General features: G+C 42.9%; 1 protein-coding gene across 3 annotated transcripts in view; it reads left to right on the top strand.

Annotated features, from left to right (window-relative positions):
* The window catches only part of EPHA5 (EPH receptor A5), a 200,857-nt gene that overhangs the window by 13,524 nt on the left and 164,781 nt on the right, over window positions 1-22,552 (top strand). For all 3 annotated transcript variants that reach the window (XM_059817456.1, XM_059817457.1, XM_059817458.1), the window contains exon 2: window positions 2,166-2,230. In XM_059817456.1, coding sequence (XP_059673439.1) covers window positions 2,192-2,230 — 39 coding nt within the window. In that variant the 5' untranslated portion in view covers window positions 2,166-2,191. The remainder of the gene's footprint in view (window positions 1-2,165; window positions 2,231-22,552) is intronic.

Here is a 22,552-nt window from a genome sequence, read left to right on the forward strand (position 1 = left end):
TGTGGATGTAGCTCGGCGTAGTCTCCGAGTATTGCTTCCACCAAATGTCCTGTATTTCAGTAGCATTGCCAGCTCCCAACTGTTTTCTGTTTTGGCAGGAGAAAGCAATCCAGGCATGAAAACCCTGAGCTACCGAATGTTTTTGCTCAACATCACAAAAATATACTTGACCAGGCAGAACATCTATATGCCTCGTGATAGTGTGCTGCATTAATACTTGCATACATTGTGAAACTATCTGGATAGACAAATCTTTAAGATAAGTGTTTGATGGCAGAGCTGAGAACTGTTTTTTTTTTCCTACCTCAGTGTTGTATTTTTGTGTTTTGGGGCTGTTTTTGTGTACCAGGGGCTACACTTGTCAGCCTTCGGTACAGTATAATGATTAAGACCAAACTGACTCAGAGAACTTTGTTTTTTTTCAAACTGAATCTGTTGTTTACTCTTCACTTGTTTTTTAAATATTCCTTAAGATTTTCAAGGAGCATGCCTTTTAGTATAGTGTACTTCTGGGTTTTCTTACTATGCCTCTGTAAATAGTGCAATCCTGATATCTGAGGTACTCAGTTGGCAGCGTTTTTAATTTTGTCTGCGGTGCCCTGGGCCGGTGTAAGGAAGGGTCTGTATGCCTCATAGGTGTTTGCACTGGTATATTTGGCTGTGCAGAGACAGCAAATCAGCCTAATAGGAGTACTAGGGGTGAGGGTTATGATACTCACATCCTTCATCTTGTGCATGCAACTTGTTTGTTTCTCTTCTCCAGCAATTGTGAAGTACCCCCATGGTTGGCACTAAAGGAGCGAATCACAGAAGCACTAAAGTTGGAAAAAACCTGTAAGATCATCAAGTCCAACCACCAACCCAACCCCACCATGCCCACTAAACCATGTCCTGCAGTGCCATGTCCACACGTTCCCTGAACCCTTCCAGGGATGGTGACTCCACCACCTCCCTGGGCAGCCTCTTCCAATGCTTCACCACATTTGAGTGAGCGCAAAGCTGCCTCCACCCATTTCAAGCTTGTTCGTGGGCTGGAAAGTCTTCAAAGTCCAACTGTGAAAACTTCCAGTGGGGTTTTTAAAGAGCACATAGGGTGGAGGTCAGGAATTGAAGACCCAGGGAAATTGCTTCCTTTTCGGGAGGGGTATGAGTACAAAAAGTGAGGTATTAAGCAGGTAAATATACTGTGAGAAGCGAGTGTTGTAATCCAAAGAGAAGGAACTCGTGTGCTTTTAAAGTAGAAGAAAGTTCCTCCTAGGTGGAGATTTCTGGATGACAGCTGTTGATTCAGAGACAAGCTTTTACCTTGGAGATTTAAAGCCCTAGGTACAGGAGGTGAAAACTCGGCATCAGAAGCTGCTGTGATTTTCCTTAGCTGAGTTACTTGGGTGTAGATTTAATTACTTCACAGTTTTTACTCAGTATTTCGGGTAATACGAGGGGAAAAAATGTAATAAGCTTGGGAATAGTTTTTTGCTGTTTAATGTAAATTGTTGATTGCTTATGTGACTTAACAAAGCTCCAAATTTTTGCATGGAGAAAGAAAAAGATCCCTTGGATATCTTAGAATGAAGTTGTCAAAGACTTGGGGAAAAATGTGGGCGGGGGAGAAAAGACTGGATTCCTGATCACAGTAATAACTAATACTTGCACGTAAAATACTTTAAAAATTGAATTCTTGATAATCAGGAAACTCTGCATATTGTTTCTTCATTTTTGTCTTAAAGGCCTGATTATGCTAAAAACATATACCACCTGAGAAATGCGTGTATAAACACACAAGGATGTTTGTGAATGTGTGCGTATACCTATATACTCTGTCCTGCATATACACATAAACACACAGTGTGCATTAGGAATTTATTCCCTCCAAAAGACCAGATCCTAAGAACATGAAGGATCTGGATCTTGCAGAAGTTTAGTGCATTTGCAACTTGGTTTCAGTGGCAGATCTCAAAGGAATAAAGTAATGCATATGTAGATTTGTTTTCAGTGTATGACCTCATTGTTAGAGGAGTTACCGCGTTGTTATTCTGCTTTACAAAAATCCAACTTCCTTGGTTAATTATAGGCAGCCTGTTTACCATAGCCACCCAAACTGTGAAATATTTACTGAAGTTTGTAATCCATCCATCTTCCTTAACAGCTTTTTCTCTTATTTGCAGTGAATTTACTGGACTCGCGCACAGTAATGGGGGATCTAGGATGGATAGCCTACCCAAAAAATGGGGTAAGTCTCTGTTGTTGTTTGCTTTCTCTCTCACAAATTCTACTAACCGTTTCCATTCGGAAAGTAGACTACTGGGTTTTAAAAACTCCCTGGAGTGATTTGTTGGCAATGGAGAGAAAAAAATAAATAAAACAACAAGCTGTGACTGGAAAAATGGAGCTGTGTGGCTAGGGGATTGATTTATTTATGCAGTAGAGCCAGCCACAAGTATTAAAAAAGAATCATGAGTCAGCCCCCTCGCTCCTCCCCTCACCAACATAATCCATGTGGTTATTTAAATTTCTTTAAAATTATAAATTCCTTGTTCTTTTCTTGAGCCTTTGGGGTAAGTGTACAACACAATTTTCTGGAACGTTACTTCTGAAACACAGGGTCGTGGACATTACTGTTAGCTTTAAATGAACAGGGCTGTTCAGAAATACTTTTCAGCCTCATGATAAAATTCTGGGAGTTGAAAACACTGAACAGGAGCTGAGTTTTAAGCACCTTGAAGAGCCTCTGTCCCTTACTGTTACCTGTACTGAGAACTGAAAGAACCTGGCCTCCTAATTTGATACCTAATTAATAAATGCTGGAGTTTAGATGCGTTAATACCCTCCAGTGTGCGTGCTTGGCCTGACCGCATTGTGTGAGCCGTTGCTGTGACTTTTGGTCTTTGGTTTGGCTGGGGCATCCTCAATGCTGTACTGTATCACAGCTTTGGTACCGTCTCGAAAGGTTGATGTCTGCACGGCGCTGAGTATTCCTGTCAGTTCCTGAGAGCCATGAGCACCGTGTGAGGTGAGAAAGCATCCCAAGACAGAAATGCTGCACGACTGAGCCCTCCAACAGAGCAGCTCTCAGGAATGTGTTAATCCAGAGTTTAGTCACCAGCTGGAACAGGCTGCAGAATTGTCTTGGACTCCAGTTTGATTGTCATAAAAATGGTGGCAATGTTTATATAAAATGCAGCCAACCCTGGCCATATATATTACACAGTGAATTAAAATCTGACTTTCCATATATTCTGTGTAGATGAAAGGTGGTAGAAATGGCAACCTCACTTGGACAAGCCACGTGCTTGCAGGCATGGGTTATGGCGGCAGGGATGTAAAAGCTACACAGGGAGCTGAGTTTATCCTCCACTCAGTTCAAGATGTAATCTTGTTGCGGTCAGAGTCTATAACAATATTTTTTCTCTACTGATTTAAAGCCAAGAACTAAACTTGCTCCCCTTGCGTGTGTGGGCATCAGAATAACCAGTGCCAGACGTGCTGGCAGAGCAACGTGTTGGTGCCATAGCACACTGTAAAGATCCCAGTGTCCACTTCTTAATGGAAGATTTTTCCTTTTTGAACACTTCTAGGTATTTTCCCTATGGTATAAAGCACCATTGCTGTATATCCCAATGTCCTTACAGGAATAACAGTAGAGAAATAACTAGGCCTGAAGAGTTGAGAAGATTCCTGGGTCAGTATGTGTAGATGAGTAAATTAAAAGCTAAATATCCTATGCATAAGCCTCAGTTGTGTTTTTTTCATTATTTTGAGAAACCTTTCTATATTTACAAGCTCAGTTTCCAACCAGCACCTGGAAGTGCACTCATGAATGCCAAATTACTGGTTACTGACTCAAAAGGGAGGATTTTTTCCTTAAATTGACTTCCACAAATAAAAGGTGAATCAGGCAGTTGGTTTTTGAATTTCCAGAAATCTCCTCTTCTTTGTTTTCATGGGACATCATAAAAATTCATGAGGTTAGCCCAATTGTCTCTTTCTTGGCCTAATATATTTGCAGTATTTTACAAGTACTGGCAAAAGTCTTTCCAGACTTACTTCTCTAACCCCCTTATCTGCTCTGCAGTCACCTGTGCTGCAGTTATACTCTGTTTGCCTAGTTTTCTTAAAAGATCTACCTTGTTTAAATATTTTAAGTAACTCTCATTTCAGGATTTGAACTTGGAAAAGGAGAGAGCTTTAACTGAGATCAGAGGTACGCAAGCAGTTCACTTTGAGGTATCCTCATACAAATTTGTTGTCTTAGGATGTCCCCTTAGGGAAAATTTTGGAAGGTCCCTCTATCTGTCCGCACAGTCCCCCATCAAGGAAAGGAGCAGAAATGTCATAATGTGTCACACTTTGCAGCACTACAGTGTGTAGGTACAGACCGTCTGCTGAAGTAAGCTTTTTGATGCATAGTATTTTATTATTGCTATTAACAGTATCCTGTAGTCACTTTTCAAGTACTTCGTAGAAATTTCGATGGTGATATAGTTCCAACTGAAAAGACATTAGCTTTTGAAGCAGGCTTCAACTCTTCTAGTGTTGCTGCTTCTCCACTTGATTTTTATTATGGATCTTAAGGAAACTTAGTATTTTTCCTAGAACCACATCTGCTAGAAGTAGGAAATAGCACTAGGAGCACGGCTGCTGTTAAAGAAAGCAAGTGTTCAGTCTTTGTAGTTGTAGGGGAGTGCCTGGAGGAAGTTATCTGTGTTATCACAAAGGCTCAAGCTGGTAGGTTTTGAGAACAGATTTCCCTGTTTCTTTAAAAAAAAACCAAAAAACCAACCCACCAACAAACCCCAGCAAAACAATGGGGGTAAGAGGTCCAGTCAACCCAAATGAGCTTGCTTTTGGCAGATCCTTTGTAGGTGTCATAGTGTAAATTTTTATTATAGCTGTGTGCCAGGGTAATTTTTGTGTATTAAAGCTTTAAGACATTCCATGCTCCAGGGAGGTCCAGCTGCCCTCGTGTAGCCTGTTGCTCACCTCATTTTTGTGGAACACAATGGGAAAATGTGATCCAACTTAGGAAATGAAAGCAGCGGTGTATGGGAAGGAGACCGACCCTCCATTATGGAGTCAGATAGGCTTAGAGGTAGAGCTGTTTCATGGCTGTAGTTCCAAATAAAGCACCACATCTGCTTTAGTCCCCACAAGATCAGACCCTGGTCCACTGCTAAACAGCATGCACTGCCTCATCTAGTGAGTAATGGGTTGTAGGGGAAGGGAGAGGAGCACTTTAGCCAAGGGTTGCCTCTGCGGAGCTTTGACTAGCGATTTGTACAGGTTTTGGTAGCGTCTGGTATCCTTGCAGCGTGGCTGGCCTCCATTTCCCCCATGTGCATAGAAGGTAAGAAAAATCCCCCTCTTCCATCATTTGGAGTATGATGGAAATAATGAAATAAATGTGGCTGAAATATGCTGCGGCCAAGCAGGGGTTGAAACGATGTCTCCTGGTGTGAAGAACCGGCTGTTGTGCAGGAGAAGGTGCTTTCTTCTTTCTGCTCTTTTGTTCTGAAGGATTAATGAATCCTGGTAGCGTGGCTTCCTGGCTGCCCCAGGAGGCCTTCCCTGGCTGTGCGGGTTCAGCAGCTTGCAGCAGTCCTGCAGTCGGCTCTTAAACCTGCAGTTATATCTGTGAGAGCGTGAGCAAAGTCCTTGTAAGGTCTGCGTGGCCATGGAACTCAGAAAAGGGACTCTCTCCCTGCCAGCGGAGCATGGTCAGCATGGAAACGCTGCCCCTTTCGCAGCTCAAGTCGGGAATTGATACTGTTATTACATGCCAAAGGGACAATTTGGACTTTGCTTTGCAGCTCATGTAAGTTTACTTTAACCTGAAGGAGGTTATTGGAATTACCAGAGGCTATATCAGAAAAGTCTGGTCCCTCTTGTGTAGTAGGAGGCCCTCCAAGCACATGAACAAAACCAGTCAGGTTTTTTATTAAAGCCTATGCTTGTACAGCAGGTCTGCAAAGCCTGTGAGTCTCTTACCTCTGGACTTCTTCCTGGGATGCTGCTTAGGATTACCCAAACTGGGCACATCAGAGGTTTGGGTGTGCATTATATATGGCTGCGACACCAACTAGCTCTACAGAGCACTTGCCTGGGCTAAACATACATTTTTATCATACGGAAGTTCACAGGAGTAGGAACAATGGTAAGTGCTGTGAGAGAAATCGCCGGGTCAGGCAGTGTTTGGAGGCTGTATTGCCTCCTCTCCTTCCTTGATTCGGCCGGAGACTCTGCGTGATGCGCTTTGACTCCCCGCAAAGCCATAGCAGGGGGAGAAGCTGCAAAGAGCCCCCTGTAAACCTGTGCTATTCAGTGTTATTTGCTCTGGCCAAGTAAAAACACAGCCGCTTTTAACAATATCCAGATAATTGCAAAAGTTGCTGATTAAAATAAATGCTTTCTTTTAGCTGGCTTGATTTATTCAGCGATTATGTCTGATTCTTGTTTCAGTGGCTATAATAGCGCTGATTTATTTGTTTCAGACCCTCTCTCCTTTCAGGGTTTATTTTAAAACTTATTTCTTTACAGCTTAGAAGTACTCTTTTTCTGTCCAAATGGGAGCGCCGCGCACCTGCTTTGCTTTTGTGTAACGGGTCCTCTCCCATCTCCTCCACCTCCCGTTGCTTTCCCTGCCCTTCCTGTAGCACAGAACAGGAAAGCCTCTGTGGTCCTTGGGGTATTGGCTGTGTGCTGTGGCTCATTGCACAGCTCCATGCGCTGGGATTTTTTTTTTTTTTAGGCTCAGACAGGAAAATAAACATGTACTAAGGAACCTGGTCCTGTGGAGATGTTCTTAATTCTTTATCTATTGCAGAAAATGAGAGAGCTACATGACTTGTTGCAGGCGAAGCGGAAAAGCAGTTGCCCCTGCTTTTGGTGGTTAATAAGGCCAAATACCGAAAGTTGGGGGGTAAATTCAGCCAGATTGATTCTGCAAGTTGCTTCTCATTTATATAGGACATTGGGTTTGATTTAATTTTTTTTAATATCTTTTTTGTGAGCAGTGTTTTTGGCTCATTCTTTTGAGGACACGTACCCTAGGGTGCCTCTTTGAAGTTAAAAATAACGGTGATTTAGATTACTCAGCACGGTTTGTGAATAGATTCATGTCGCTCTCTGTCGATCTTAGTTCAGATAGAGATTTTATACAGGACTCCTGGATTGGAGGCAGTGTTTGCCCTCAGGGATAGAAATAAAATAAAGGGGGAGGGATAGGGGGTAGTGAAAGGAGAAGGAGGATTCTTGGCACCATTGAGCTGTGTCATGTAACTGTGATTATAATTGGCATTTTCAGGGCAGTACATTTGGCAGCCTGTGGTTTTTTTCCTGCAAATGCTGCTGCTCGGCTGTGACCGGTGTAGAAGAGGAGTCAGGGGGATATGCTAACATGGCAGGAATGCAATTCATGCTGCAGTAGGGAGCATGACGCAAATAAGTAATACCTGAGTAGGTGAAAAAAATATATTGACGACACCTTAAAAACCTGCAATTGGGTTGTTTTGTTTATATGTGCACGCTTCTGTGCATGCAGAGGTTAGTAAGAAACATACCGCACATCTAAGTATTTGAAGTAAACTGAGTAATCCAAACCAAAGCAGTACGTAAAATTTTCTGTTATATGCAGAATAAAGGAATTTTACGTGAATAATTTGGGGGATGATGTTGAGTTCAGTCGAGTTGAAATATATGGGGGGTTGTTTTCCACTAGGATTCCTTAAGGTAAAATGCAGTATCTGTATATATGTAAACTTCTGTGCTCTGTGACCCTCCCCCTGGTTCTTCATGTGCTTCCATGGTCATTTTTACTCATATCCCATGGGGCCATGATGATGTGTTTTCTTTTGGTCATGCTGCCTGTTTTTGTGTGCCAGAGTGATTCATGCAAGCTGGCATTGTATAGCATAATTATAACAAAAGAGCTTGAGCTTTGGGTCTGAAAAGGCACCAGAAGTTAATAATGCATTTGTGCAGGACCCTTGTGATAACTGAACTAAACTGTGTTCTAAAGCAGTGCTGAGTTCACATGTCAAACTCTGAAACCTGCAGGGTGAGACGGAAGATGCTGGAGTTAATGGGAGTGGAATTTGGCCAGCTGACTACTGTTCAAATTGGTGGATTTCCCTGGTGAGCTGGTGGCCTCCCCAGTGCTTGTAGAGCTGCATTTGTTTCGCAGAGCTTGAATATATCAATCAAAATCTAAAGAGATCAGCTCTGCCCTGGAGAGATGCGTCTTGTGCGGCTGATGGAGTTGGGTGTAGCACAGAGTATTGGACTGGCCCACAACCACCTTGAGGGATGCAGAGAAGAAAGGAATAACCTCTTGCCCAGGCTGGCAGTGGGTAGGACAAGAAGAACAGGATTTGTTTCAGCTAAGCTGATTCAGGTTAAATTTGATGGAAAGTGCTTTCTACTGGTGCATCTTTGGGGCAGATGTGAGGTTTCTTTCACAGGAGGTCTCTGACAGCAGCTCGAACCATCATCTCGGTTACTCTGGAAAAGCAGAGTTCATCTCTTCTGGAGGAGCAAACCAGGTGATCTGCTTTGGTCTTTTCTAGCCCTACACCTGAGGCCCTGCTGTCTGAAAGCTTGTCCTGACTTTGTCTAGGGTGAGGTCTGTTTTTGTTTTTCTCTGAGCTCTCTTTTTTTATCTTGCCCTGCTTAAAAACCGCGTTACCGTTACTCATCCAACACCCTGTATTTAAGATCCCCTGCTCTGATGCCCGCAGTAGATTAGCTATGGTATGTAGCTGCTTTTATACCAGACCAGCTCATGCTAGACCACAGTTCTGACTGAATAGCCTCACCGTTTTATTCATGTCCTTTCTCAAATCTTCTTTGCCATCTGAAGTTCAATCTTCTCACTCCATTTGAGAATGCTCTGTAACTTGCTGTCCTGGACTCTCAGCTACCTGCCCTTTGGTTTGTACGCTGCTGACATGAATCAAGCCTTTATTTGGGAGCAGCATCTGGCGAGGCGTAGGTCTTATTAAAGGGGATCTAAAATGCCTAGAGTACTCTAAGGTACTGTAAAATAAATTAATACTAGTAAGATTAAGAATAAAGCAAATCTTTATCTTGGCTAGAACTGTATTACTGGAATAATATATCCTATCTTGGTCTTGAAAATCCACCACAGAAGAAATGAAGGCTGATCCTTCAGTATTGTTTTGTAAATACAGTTGTCAGTGTTAGGTTCCTCCACACAGGCTCATTGGGCAAACAATAATCTCCTTTCACTTTTTTCTCCAGTGTCTAGGAATTACTTCTGGGGATAAAAGAGCTTTGAAGAGCTTTATCTTCTAAAACCATTGTTTTCTCTGTTACTCTTGTGCCAATTTCAGAAATATTAGTATCCAACAGTTAGTAACCGTACAATTAAAATGTATAAATGTAGTGCTGTCATGGAGAACCTGAAACTTTGCAGAATAAAGTATTACCATTACGGAGTGCATCTGCAACAACCCCGGGTTTATAAAACTTGCATTAGGATTTTATAGCTTATGTTGATGAATTTTTGTAGTATGTTACTTACTGCTTTATACGCTAAATATATGTATCAGTGGATTACTTATCACTTAATTGCATAATCCTTTTATAAGACTTAAAATGCATTGGCCTTGCTCTTGTCTCATTTGACAGCATATGTTTTTATTCGGGTTAATGGCTTATTTGGGTAACTAAATTCAAGACTGCACTCCTGTTTGATTTATTTAGTGTTCTTATAATCGAGGAGAGTTGGTTTTCTTTTCTTGTTACTCATTCAGGAAAGCCAGCTCAAAAAAAGGTGAAATAAAATGAATGCTAACTTCAGAAAGGGAAACGCATAGTAGGTTTGTCTAGAAGGAGAAAATTTTAAGCGCACAATTCCTGAAAATAGTGTTAAAATGGAAGCTGCTATTTTGTCTTTGTGACCAGTGGTTGCCCTGTGTATCGCACAGTGAATGAGGACAACAAAAATGAGAGGGCTTTTTTGAAGACCCATCACCTAGCTTAAAACCAGTAAGGAGAGCTTTTTGATTGACTTCCGTTCTACTGTGAAGTCCTGATATGTGGCTATTCAAGAAATAATTCAGCAGTTGAACATCTAGGACTGTTAGAACAAACTTTCATCCATTTCATCCAAAGTGCCAATGTTTTAGTTGGAAGCTCTTTTTGCCTCAAAATATTTTGGTTTTATAGTCTTAATTTATCTTAAGATGTCTCCGTTTTGGGGGCAAAAGCATGCTGAGCTATATGATTTAGTGTGTTTGACTAAAGTGGGCAGTAATCACGAGGTCTGTAGGTTTTAATACTGAAAATACTGTGACAAAACAGATCGGAGATTAAAGACTAGGAGAACACATGGATGCAACTACATCCTTTTGGGGGTTGTGTGTTAACTCTTCTCCAAAGAAAAGCGGTAGCTCCTCTCTCCAGCTTTTAGGCTTTTCCCAACACGAATGACGAAGCGCTGTTGAAGGGAACATGGCTGACTCCCGGCTATCAGTCATCTCAGCGTTACCACTGGGACATGGTATGCTCCCAAGCTGCCGTGATCGATGGTCTGCACCCCGTGGGCTGAACAGTGGCTGCTGCTTCCCCTGCCTGGTCAGAGGGTTTGGGGAAAAAAACCAAAACCATCCAAAAACCCTCCAAAAAAAAGAAAAGGAAAAAGACCCTGCCATCCTGTGGGGAGTTGTGAGCATTTAGGGGAGAAAGCAATTATTTTTTCCATGTGGAATGGGAAATTACTGTTCCTTATTTCTGTTTCAGGATGGTTTACTGAAAACACATCAGTGATGTAGTAGTGCTTTAGAGTTAGGAGTGAATGACGCTTGCATGTTAGTTTGATCCTCACCTACCCCTGTGTGATCTTCGTGAGGAATAATCCATGGGCGAGTTGCCAGATAGCTGGAGGGGGGGCAGGATCGGGCCCTGGGGGTCGGTAGGAGGCAAGCCCCCCCAAGAAGAGTGGGGGCTGTGCATCAGGATGTTGATGAAGGAGGAGAACAAGGAATTGCCTGCTGAGCCGGGCAGCTCTGGGACAGCTCCCAGGAGAGGGGGTGGTGGTGATGGCTTTCTAAAAACTGCATCTGCCACACCAGGCTGAAAGACCCCCAGCACAGCTCTTGATTTGCCTCTTGCTGCTTTCCAAGAAGGAAAGTATTATTAGATACCTCAGTCTTGCCAAAATGCTCTGATAAGCATTTAACTTGTGTATTCTTGCTTATTTCTCTTCCGTGTTCATTACTCCAGCAAGTGCCAAGCCACTGCTTTGATTATATTAAATTCTTGATTTAACAAAATGAACAGTAGAAAAAATCAAATTATTTTATTTTAAGCAGATGGGCTTAAATTGTTAGAAAAGTTATCCGTTCCTAAAGCCTGGTTTCTCTTTAAGACTTACTGATTTTGGTGTATATGAACTACCTATATATAGAAACACAGAAAATAGCCCCTCGTAGATCTGTTACTGTGCTGAAAGAAGATAAACCAGAAGCTTGTAAAGATGTGTGCTGTCTGTGGATAATTACGCTCCTTGGGATGCTTTCTTGCAGTATCAAAGATGAGAACTTTTGGCTCTGAAGGGAGGGAAGGACTGAGCCTTTATGCTGCAAAAATTCTCATTTGACTTCAGCAAAAATATTTTGGGGTAAGTGACCTGGCCCTCGTCTTCAAAGGTCTTCCTATAACAGCGATGATTCTTCCCGTAATACTGAAAGTCCATAACGCTGTGCAGAAGATGCAGTTGGCAGGAGAAGATAGCACGGAATATATCTTAATGTGATTTGAGATGTTGGTGTACGCTGTTAATCCATTTGCAGTTCTGTTCCGGTTGCGAGGAAGAGCTGCAGGCTTGGTGTTCTTCTTCAAGCCAGCCCCTCCCCAGCCTTGCCTTTGGCTGCGTGCTAGACCAAGAACTGGTGAGGGAGGGCAGGGTGGGAGAGGAGGTGATGACAGGACTTTGTAATTTAAATATCTACTTAGTGAAAGTGATCTTTCACAATTAATTGGTTTCTTAGGTGTTTGAGTTTCTCTGTGATGCAGATGTGCTGCTGGTAGGGAGCAGTCCTGCTGGGATGCTGTCCCCAAGACCCAGCTGTAGCCGGCAGATACCAAGTGGAGTGGGAAAATGGTCTGTTTTTGAAAAGGATAACTTAGACTTGCTATTTTTTTTCTCCAGCTGTTTAGAAAAACTAGCACCTTCGCCCTGTGCTGGCAGCCTTTTTCATTGGGACCTCAATTTTTTATTTGTTTTTTTTTTAGGGGGGGGGGTTGTCTTTGCATATTCAGCCTGCAAACTCCGGTTACAGCACTGATTCTGGGATTTTCCTGGTTTCCTGCTGGAGCCTGGGGGTCATTCCTGAAGCTTGTCACTTGAAGTTGAGGGCCATCAAAATAACTTCTGATCTGTACGATGACTGCTCAGCATTGCTTGCTCTTGGTTCGGGCAACAGTAAAGGATAGCAAAAATGTGGCCTTTGGTCTTCTGTTCGGAAGCCTTGGGGCGTACAGTATTGTTTTATTTTAGCTTGATTTTCTTCAAAAATTGGGAAGATTCACACTTGAGAGCTTTGCCTTGGTTTCAAAGCTCCAAACTGTTTGACTGGGCAGCTGTTGGAGGTCCTCGCAAGACGTAATTTTAAGCGCCGTTACAAATCGTAGGACATGCACTGACTGTTTTAGTTGATTGCAATGCAAATGTGTAGTAAGCCCGTAAATCGTAGCCAGTGTTGTGATTACAAATCATTACAATAATGTGAAATTATTCAGTTTGTCGCAAATCCTTCTAGACTACACAATTAAAGTCGTAACCACAAGTGTAATCCTGTGAGATAAAGTCACTTCATTACACAATCTCCTTCTGGTTTACGGTTTGCTTTATTTTGATGCCAGATTGAATAACTGAATGTTCCTGTGTAGTTAACTTCCACGGCAGCATATCTGCTTTTGGTGTCGCTGCTAATTCTGGAGTTTATTTTGCATCATTAAAAGTACAGATATTGATTAATACAATAGTTGGGCAAAGCCCTGATGATTTCAGTGCTAGCGCTGGGAAAATCAGCCTAAAAATGACGAAGCTTTAGAGAAGAGTTGTTAGTCGTGCCAATCCCTATAGATGTCTTGTCAGATGATCAGAAAATAAATGAGTTGCGGTCATTGATACGTGGTGGTAGGCGATGGGGTAGGTGACTGCGAGCAGGTCGGTGCCTCCCTGCAGAAGCGGTGGCTGCATTGGCTCTGCCGCAGAATTACAGCGAGGCAGAGTGCAGCAGCTGAACAGGGAGGAAATGAACAGTTGACTGGGAAACGGATTTCAGACCAAATCAAACCTTTTTGCACAGTTTCAGATATCCATCTCCTTTCTTGTGTGATACTTGTTGTCTTTTCCTGATGTTGGATGTCATGACGCTTCCAGCGCGAAGGAAACCGCAGCGGGCTAAGGAGCGCCTTGTGCCCGTTGGCCAGAGCCCAATGACTCAGTGTGTCGGAGTAATTCTGATAAATACCCAGACTGAGATAATCAAAACCCCTCAGGGGATTTGGTTGTTGTCCTACTTATTAATGATAATCGAATATCTCTGCCGATTATGCAGGCCGTAAGCTCGGCTTCCCAAGCCCTGTATATTCAATTTCAAAATGCTGCTTATTCAGTGTCTGGTGTATTTAACTCGGGGGGGTGGTCTCGATGTGGACAGGCTGTACAGATAGGCAGGAGCTGCTGTGGCCTTCGGAGTCGCAGTAACTAAGTCTGGCAGAGCCTGTTTCTGAGAGCCGCGTAAGTATATTGAACTGGCAAATGTCTTTAGCGCCCAGGGGATTTGGTTATGATGCTGCCTGTATAATGTTTGTCAAAGGTTTTGCTGGGAAGGTGTTGGAAAGAAAGCGGGGAGTCTTAGGCAGCCCTTGCTCGGTGTTTGCAAGGCTACTTTGTTTGATGCCGCTAGCCCAGGTAAACCTTTTGGACTCCTCTCTTCCCTGCCCCTTTTGAGCCCAGCGCTACTGCTGAGGTTTTCTGCTCGCAGGGTTAGCTCCTCCAGTGCTAACCTGGGGGGTCTTCCCCCTGCCCTGCTGTTTGCAGAGGCTGACCTCGCTGAAGCTGGATCTGCCCAAGTCCCCGTGCATCTCTCCAGGTGTTGCAGAGGGTCTTTGGCAGAAGCCAGAACCTGTCTTGAGCTTTTTTTGTATGAGCGGGGCTTTTCCCAGATGAATTCCCTGGTGCATCTGTCCTTGCTGGAAGACCACGTAGTGTCCCTGTTGATCAAGGATAAAGCAAACAGCTGAGACCCCAAATGGGTGCTAGTGCCGTAGGTGTCCTGTGTTTTCTTGAACTGGGAATGAGCCTAACTTAGCAGAGTCTTGATTGTTGCCTTGAAAAAACAGACTGTCCCCTTCCTTTTTTCTAATCTTTGTTTTGTCTGTTCAAAAATAGAGCAGGAAAGAGAGAAAATAGAGTGAAAACAGTTTTTTTCACACACAATGCTGCGACCAAAGCTATTACTTGGCAAATTTCCTTTCTTCTCTGCTCTGCACGGTTTTAAATCTGAGAACTGAACTAGTTTTCTCCCATATTACAGTAAACACATAAGTAATCAAAATGATATTAAGAAAGAAAGTTGGGCAACTCCCTGCTGTTCAAATATGTTAATTGCAAATCCTTGACATTCTAGACATGCTGTTTCTTACTGAGTTACAGTTTCCTTGCTGGCGGAGTAAAACAATCAGTTGAAAAAAAGCACAATATTATAGTATTTGCTAGTTCTCATTATTTAAAAATAAGAGCAGATTTGTGAATGTGTGGGCTGAAGGTAACGGTGTTGTAGCTTCATAGGATTTAAGGCCAAGTGGGGCTGTCAGCATTATGTAGTTGAATCTCCTGGGGTACGTAGCGTGTAGGAACTTGTTCAGGGGCTCTTGCAGCAGGTCTATACCCTTGGTTTGACCTACAGTGCGTCTTCTGGAGAGGGATTTTTTCTTTTTAGTCTTCCTCTTATGGTGAGTCCACCGTATCCCTTTGTAGCTCGTGCCAACAGCAAGCTGTCCTTGTTATTAAGACAAACTAATCTTTCCAGCCTGAATTGGTCAAACTTCAGTTCTCGGTCAATGGATTTTACTGTGCCTCTTCTTGCTAACTTTACAGGTATGTACTAGTCATCTCTCTCTTTCTCCTCCCCACACCTCATTTCAGGCAAATAGAGGCCACGAGCAAGTTAGCCACGTCCCAGCCTTCTCTTCAAATCTTTTTTACAGGTTTTTGTGCTCTGAAGTAGGCTTTTTGATCTCTCAAGTAGCTGTGGACTCTCCTTTCTGGGATCTTTATAGTTTGTCCTAGCTGAAGTCTTGCCATTTGAAATGAAAGGGGCTTTCTGGAAGTGGTCTTAGTAAAGTATTGCATTATCTTTTTTTTCTTTTGTTTGCTCTGTGAGGCAAATGGATCACGAGAAGACAATCATCCTTGTGGTGGAAGCCAGGTGGAAGTGAAGGAGGAATCTTAGTGGCTGGATGCTGTGGGAGGGAGGAGTTGGGGTATGGTGCCAGATGTATCTATGACCTGAAACTGCGTGCTAGAGCTGTGCTGAAGCCTCTGCCATCAGTTGACCTGGGTACTTGGTTATTTGGTAAGGGGAGTCTGTGGGAGATGGATGTGCTACCGCACGAGTGCATCATGTACCTCGTCTCCGTTGGGAAGACAGGTTCCCGTTACAGGGGAAGATGTAACCCTGCAGCCTCCTAAAGCCCTAGGAAAGGTAGGATTCAGTCCTGGCTCAGCACCAGCTTTAGTGCAAGTAAAGGCTTCACACCTGCAAAGCCACATACCTTGCAGCATCTCAGCACTCTGCATCCCTGAGCAGCGGAGAATGCACTGAAATCCCCTGTGTGCTTGGATGGCCTGTCCCTGACTGCTTCAGTCCACACAAATATGAAAATATTTGAAATACATATATATAAAATACATATATATTATATATATATGAAAATATATGAAAATTCCCCTTTTGTGTGTATGAGTGCTGGAGTTCTGTAGGTCTGGTCCTATGTGACCGACACCCAAGGCTAGGGAAGCTATGGAGATGCAACAACAGATTTTTGTGTCCTTCCCCGAAATGCCTTATTCCTATACTTATTATGAAATTTCTTTCAGCGCTTACTGTTCTGAGTTTCTTTGTGCACAATAATTTATGGATGACAGCACACATTATTAGAAAGCTTTATGTGTTATGCACTATGGGGGCAACTTTTCAACATCAGCGTGCCATTTCTTCAGCTGTCTAACTTCCAGTGGGTATGTGTTTTGGTAAGAAGAATGATGTCAATTAACCATATAACCTGTAGAAGTGCTGTTTCCTATGCTAATTAGTTCTTCCTCTGAGAATTGTACTTTTAATTTATTTGTTAAAGTGCATTCATTCATCCTTTTCCTTTCAAACTTCAACACTTCGTGAAACACGCATCCAGTTTCACTGAAGGAGTCTGCAGCTGAAGAGACGACGGTTGAAAGAAGATTGATTTCATGGTTTAACTGCTAAATAATGATGAAACTGGGTTTGTCATTTCATGATTGTGTGAAGTGGTCAGTCAGTCTGTTTTGTAGAGCGAGTGTAAGGCCTAGAATATAGGGATGGATAAATAATCACCTGTAGTTTCTGTGCTGAGTAGTGCCTTTCCTCCTGGGGACTCCTGAAGGTGATTTAAAACTGTTTTTTACCAGAAATTCAGGCCACAGATGAAGATTATCTTGCCTAGTGGTAAAACGCTGTTGCTGCAATTCAGCTGTGTTACGTCCGTAAGCCGCACAAAATTGAGAGAAGGTTGCATCCAGCCGTGGGCCTGCTGTGAAAGCGTCTTTTCCATATGCACGTCCAAGGGAGGTCCTTGCTTCTGGTTTTCGGACTGGCCCTGGGCTGCTTTTCCTAGCCACGGCATGTTGATGGTCAACTGGTTCTTTAGTGGTTGTCAGATGCTGGAAGAGAGCGTGGAGTAGCAGGAGGCTGCAGGTGAGGAAAAGCAGCCTATAACGTACGGAACCTCTCCAGAAACGTATCTTTTCTGAGATGGTTAGGATATAGGACATCCATCATAAACAAATGAGCACATCCACGTTTCTTCAGTTCCAGACTTTAAAGAAACATCAAGGTCCTGCTTGCATCTCTGTCCAACAAATTTACATCCTTGTAATTCTGGTACCGTATTTAAATAGTAACATAAGCCTGATGCGGTGGGAATTAAATCCCATAGAATAAAAAGTAACTAAAAGTTGCATTATGTTGCGGAATAAGCATAACGAGCATCCACATGTATAATTTATTACCTATAGTGGGTAAGTACTTAACAACAGTCATAATAAACTCATTCTGTTCCTTCATTTTTAGATCTCAGCATACTGATTCAGACCTTAACTGAAAGTGAATATACAATCAATGCGAGGCTTTTTATGCTGGTTTAATAATGTAGGCCTGCCGAGGATCTTTTAATTAAATAATTATTCTTTGTTCAATCAGGATAGATTGCTTCACTATAGGGATTGCAGGCAAGAACATGCAAAATCCGCCCCGACCTGATCATGTTTTAGCTGCTTAACGGTAATCCTGCCTAAGCGACGGTCTTTGTCACAGAAAGCAGTGAGAGCAACCCAAAACCCAGGAAAAAAATTGCAGTCAGATATTAAACATGCAGTGCCTAATTCTGAGGTGATCAAAGAAAAGCGTGCTAAGACCCAATTTGGTGGCGCTGTGAACAAAGTTACAGCTGTCTGACAAATGGGAAAAGCGGATTTTCTACAGGCTTCAGCTTCAACAGCTTGCTTTGCTTTTGGTGACAGTTGTAAGGTGCTCAGCAGGTAGGGAATCTGAAAAATCTGGGTTTCGGTTTTCTTCTCTTCAAGAGGTGGCAAATGGAGCTGTGCAGTAAGCGGCACGCTGTACGTGCCCGCTGTGCGCGCCGGTTCCCGTAAGAGGGTCCGTACAGGCGGAGCAGCCTTCTCATTTCTTCTGTCGGAGTGCGCTGGAAACGCAAAAAATCTGTTTGGCGTGGGGGCTGCTGCTGGTAGCATCGCGCCAGGCTGATTTCCGTGGCCCCTGCCGCCGGCGCGTGACGTTAATGCCACTCACGGCGGCTGGACTGAGAGGACCTCAGTGTTTATTAGGGGAATATAATCGTTTAAGCCTGAATAAGCTTCAAAGCTCTAATGTGGCTGTTTGGCCAACAGAAATGAGATGTAAATTCGTGCTGAATAGCCTCTGATTACAGAAGGATGATTAATGCAAGATATAAAATTGATTTATGGGTGCAGTTGTCAAGGCCTAAGCCATGAATGTAATATTATCTCTATGGAAAGCTTTGGGTAGATTAGAGACTGAGGAGCAGGGGCAAAATACTGCATTTGCTGGAGGGTCTGATATGGTGTATGGGCCGTCTATAATCGGGTCAAATTTGGTATATGCCTGAGAGGTTAGGCTTTGCCAGCGCAGCACGTGGGTAAGTGTATCACTTTGCCTGAAATATTAGAAAACCGAGAAGTTTAATCTGTTTTATTTTCATTAAATGCACTTTTTGATCGAGTGTTTTTTCTCTTTTACTGGAAACTCTTAAAAAATGTTTCCTCACTTTCAGGAAATTACAGATAGTCGATGACAATGATAAAGATTAAGGATTTAGTTTAGTTTTTGCAAATTTTCACTGTTGTGGGCATTAAAAATAAGCCAAATACTTTGTGATTTTGTAATAAACAGTTAGAAGCCCCAAATAAATTTTGATTTATTTAAATACTAGGACAACATTAAAGTAACAAGGAAAAATTCCTTTCTTGCTGCTTTTGAAAATTGTTCTGTGAACCTCTTGGTATCATCAGATGATGAGTGGCGTTGAACAGTATCCCAAAAGCTTTGAAAATCCAAGCATTTGGTTATAAACCTAAAACGTGTGTCATACTGGGAGTCCTTCTGAAAATCTGGCTCTGTCAGTCTTCCGGCGTTAAACTGTGTGATGTCGATATTGTTTGTTATGGCATTTGCTAAATTGTTCTGCAATGAGGGGTAGATTAAGCAGTGAAAAATGATTTGATGGTATTGTGTTTCTTCGTTGCCTCTTTCATCCTCATCTCCCTTGTCTTACCCTCAGTTGCTGAACTGCGGTATGAAATGGATGTTCTAATTCAGATGTACAGAGGATTTCAACCTTTAAAAAAAAAAAGAGAATTGTTGGAGGGGAGGTGGGGTTTGCAAATAACACATTGCTTTGTTCTGGGAAAGGGTCAGAGCGGTCTCTGATTAGGCATGCTGGAGAGGGGCTGCTGCTCCTTCTCATTTCAGTTGCACTAACCTCCAGCTGGGTTCTCCTTCCGTTTGGATTCTGGTCCTGACATCTTTCATTGATCATGCAAATGATCAAAGCCTGAGCAAAACTTGTGTCCCGTTTTCATTTTTTTCCATTGCATCTCAGTGTGCAGCACCGAGAAAGTCTAGGTGACTTTGTCCTGATGTTTCTTCATTTTTCAACAGCTTGAATTGTGCGGGTCTCTGAACAGATAATCTCTTTCATCATAAGCACGTACTGCAAATAATTTTTGCGGTTTTAATTGCTCTTCTTTCTTACAGGCTTGCGTGGGTGGGACTTGGTTTAGCAAATTACTGCTGGTGTTTTGAGATGCTATCTCAGCTTTACAGAAACCTGCGTCGTTTCTCCTCTCGCCAGTGGTGCGGAGCGAGCCAGGGATTGTCAAAACTTTTGCATTACACTACACCGAGGGAGTTTTACAGAGAAGTCTCCTGCACAGCCTTGCTGCAGACATAGACGGCGTGGCAGCGAACTTTACATGCGTATTACAAATATAAAAGAATGTTGAAGAATTGTTCAAGTACCGAATTCAAATGTTTGAACAATAGGAGCTGATGATCATGAAGCTCTCTGTGTAACTTTAAGTGACTTCTGATATGCTTTCACATCTAGCACTCCTGGAGAGGAGCGGTCATGCTTAGTCTCACAGTTACAGCGTGGGTCTTTCCTATTTGGTGTTTTCCCTCAGCTCTGAGCAGCGTGACTGTGTGAGAACCTTACTGAGTGTTACTGAGTGGAGGAGGAGGAGGATTTTGAGCAGTCCTGATTGCGCACAGGACTTCGAAAGCTTGACCCGGGTGGAATTAAACAGATCCAAAACACTGTAAGATACAGAAGTATCCACTTCTAAGAAGTTCTCCCATGGTTGGACTTGATGATCTTACAGGTCTTTTCCAACCTTAGTGATTTTGTGATTCTGTGATTCTCACTTCTAAAAATTCCATTTATTTTTTTTTTAAAGCTGAATGCTCCTGATGAGTCGTTCCAAGTATTGGAGCGTGCAGTTGGCAGCATTGGAGTTGGGATGGAGCATGATGGTGCTGTGAACATCCACCCAACTCATTTCCAGTGGAGTTCTGTTTTACAGCGTAGATAAAACATTAGTCATTCCCCTGTCTTTGCCAGCCCCTCTCCTGCCCCCTGTCACAGTGCAAAGCAGTACATAAAACCTTGGCATCGAGTGAAATTGAGCCTTGTTAAATCTTGATGCGGTGGTGAGTAGCCTTTAACATGGAGTAAGGCCCTTTTTCTCCTCTTAACACCTTTGCTGCCCGCATGTTGAAAGAGGTTGTTCAGAAGAACGCGTCTGGCTGTTCCTTTGACATTGCTGCAGTGAGAATTTGCTCTTCGAGGTGGGCTTTTTTGGGGGGGTGTTGGGGTGGTGGTAATGGAAGTGACTTTTTAAGTCTGCTTTCTGCTAGGCAAGTATCACATGGGGGATAGCAGGGGATATGTGAGTGTTGGGTTAATATCGAGATGGAGAAGAAAGTTCCCTAGTCAGATGTGGTATATCTCAAAAAGATGCTTTAAATTTCCAGTTCATACCTCTTTGCATTTTACTTCCCCCACTTATGTTTTAGTTTATGAAAAATTATCCTTAGCTTCTGGCTGGGAAATCTCCTGTAATGAGTAAGGAAACTTGCATTTACTTCAAGTAATTAACTTCAGGATATTCTGAGGCTGTGTGTTAACCGGACTGTGAAGCTTAGTGGCCAGAGTCGAGTGGCATTATAAGAAACAGCAGAAAACTGCAATCCAGTAGTAAAATGAGAAGTGTAGCCCAAAAGTTGTGGTATTCTTTGTGTTTCTTTTTAATTTTCCTAGTTGGACAAATTGAGGGGAATGTGCCAAACCACTAGAAGATGTTAAGTTCCTTCTTTGGAAACTCAGCTTTTAAAATTAATTTCATTAGACCAGATTTCTGCCTGAGTAGTGAGATTAATCAGATCCTCTCTGTCCTCTGTCTCTGTTATCCATTATGTTTTTTGCTTGACTAGTAACTGCTGTCAGTAGGAATAGATGTCTGTATGTATAAATGTCTGGGTTGTAAAATTGCCGTCCAAATGAGGCTTGAGCCTCGGGTGGGGGGAGTACCAGATGTATGGAAATAGTAAGATCCCGGGTAGTTACAACTGCTTCTGGTATTTAAAGGTTTTGATAAACACTGGCCTGAATATTATTTGTATTGAACTCACTGCAGTTTCCTTTTGACACTGGCTTCTGCCCTTAAAATGAGCTCCAACCCCCCCCCAAACCAGGCTGAGGCTGTGCAGGAATCTCTTCACCTTTTGCATTATGGAAGTGGATGTTGGTATTGGAAAAGAAAAGTTTGTCTGTACAAGTAGTGAGTGTTTTTGTTTTGGTAGCTGAAATAAAAAAAAAAACCAAACATGTGTTTGAGGTTGAAAGAAATCGTTTGGGTTACTCTAGAATAGTTTTCGTATTAATTTATATTTTTTTTCTGCCTTCTACTTTATTTTTTTTTAAATTCAGGAAGAAGAAGATGGTAAACACATGGTTTGGGAGACTGTCAAAATCACTGCTTTCCCCTTTACTGATTTCTTTTTTTTTTTTCGGTTCCCTCCCCTCCTTTCCTAACTTGATCCAAGTACGTGAATTGCTTTGGTTTCCTGATTATTTCAGATTTGTGATGTACTGGAAAAAGTCAGGCGGCTGTGGTTGGTGTCCTTCCACTGCCTGGTTGGTGCAGGGCAGGAGGGGACATGCCGCGGGGCTGTCCCAGCGAGCAAGCATCCTGCCCCGAAGCAGAATTTCAGCTTTAAGCCTGAGGTGTCACGCTGGCACAAATGCTTAGAAATTATTGCCTAAGACCTCCGTTTAAAACAAGATCCAGTGACCTGGCTGTGGTGGAAGAACTGGGCAAAGCCATTGTGCCTTCTCGTCTGTCTGGAGGTGGCGTGTAGTGGGCACCGTTTATCCTGGAGATCTTGAGCTGCTTGCCACCTCTCTGCTCCTGGCACTGCTCCTCCGTTGGGAAGAGCTGAGTTCCAAACTCGCAGCATCGTGTCTGGTTACTGCCTTTTTCTTCTGCTTGAGAGTGGTTTGGATCATTGTCCCTCGCTGTGAGAGGGGCCCAGGCTTCCCAGGTGCTCCATCAGCTACTGGTGGCCCCTGCCACGGTCGGTAGGTCGTATCGGTTATACATATACCTCTTGCCAATGCCAGCGTTCAAAACAGAACTCTTTTGTTCCTGCCCATCCTGAGGTCAGCA

Source organism: Gavia stellata, chromosome 5 (assembly GCF_030936135.1).
Source record: "Gavia stellata isolate bGavSte3 chromosome 5, bGavSte3.hap2, whole genome shotgun sequence".
In the NCBI taxonomy this organism is placed as follows: domain Eukaryota; kingdom Metazoa; phylum Chordata; class Aves; order Gaviiformes; family Gaviidae; genus Gavia; species Gavia stellata.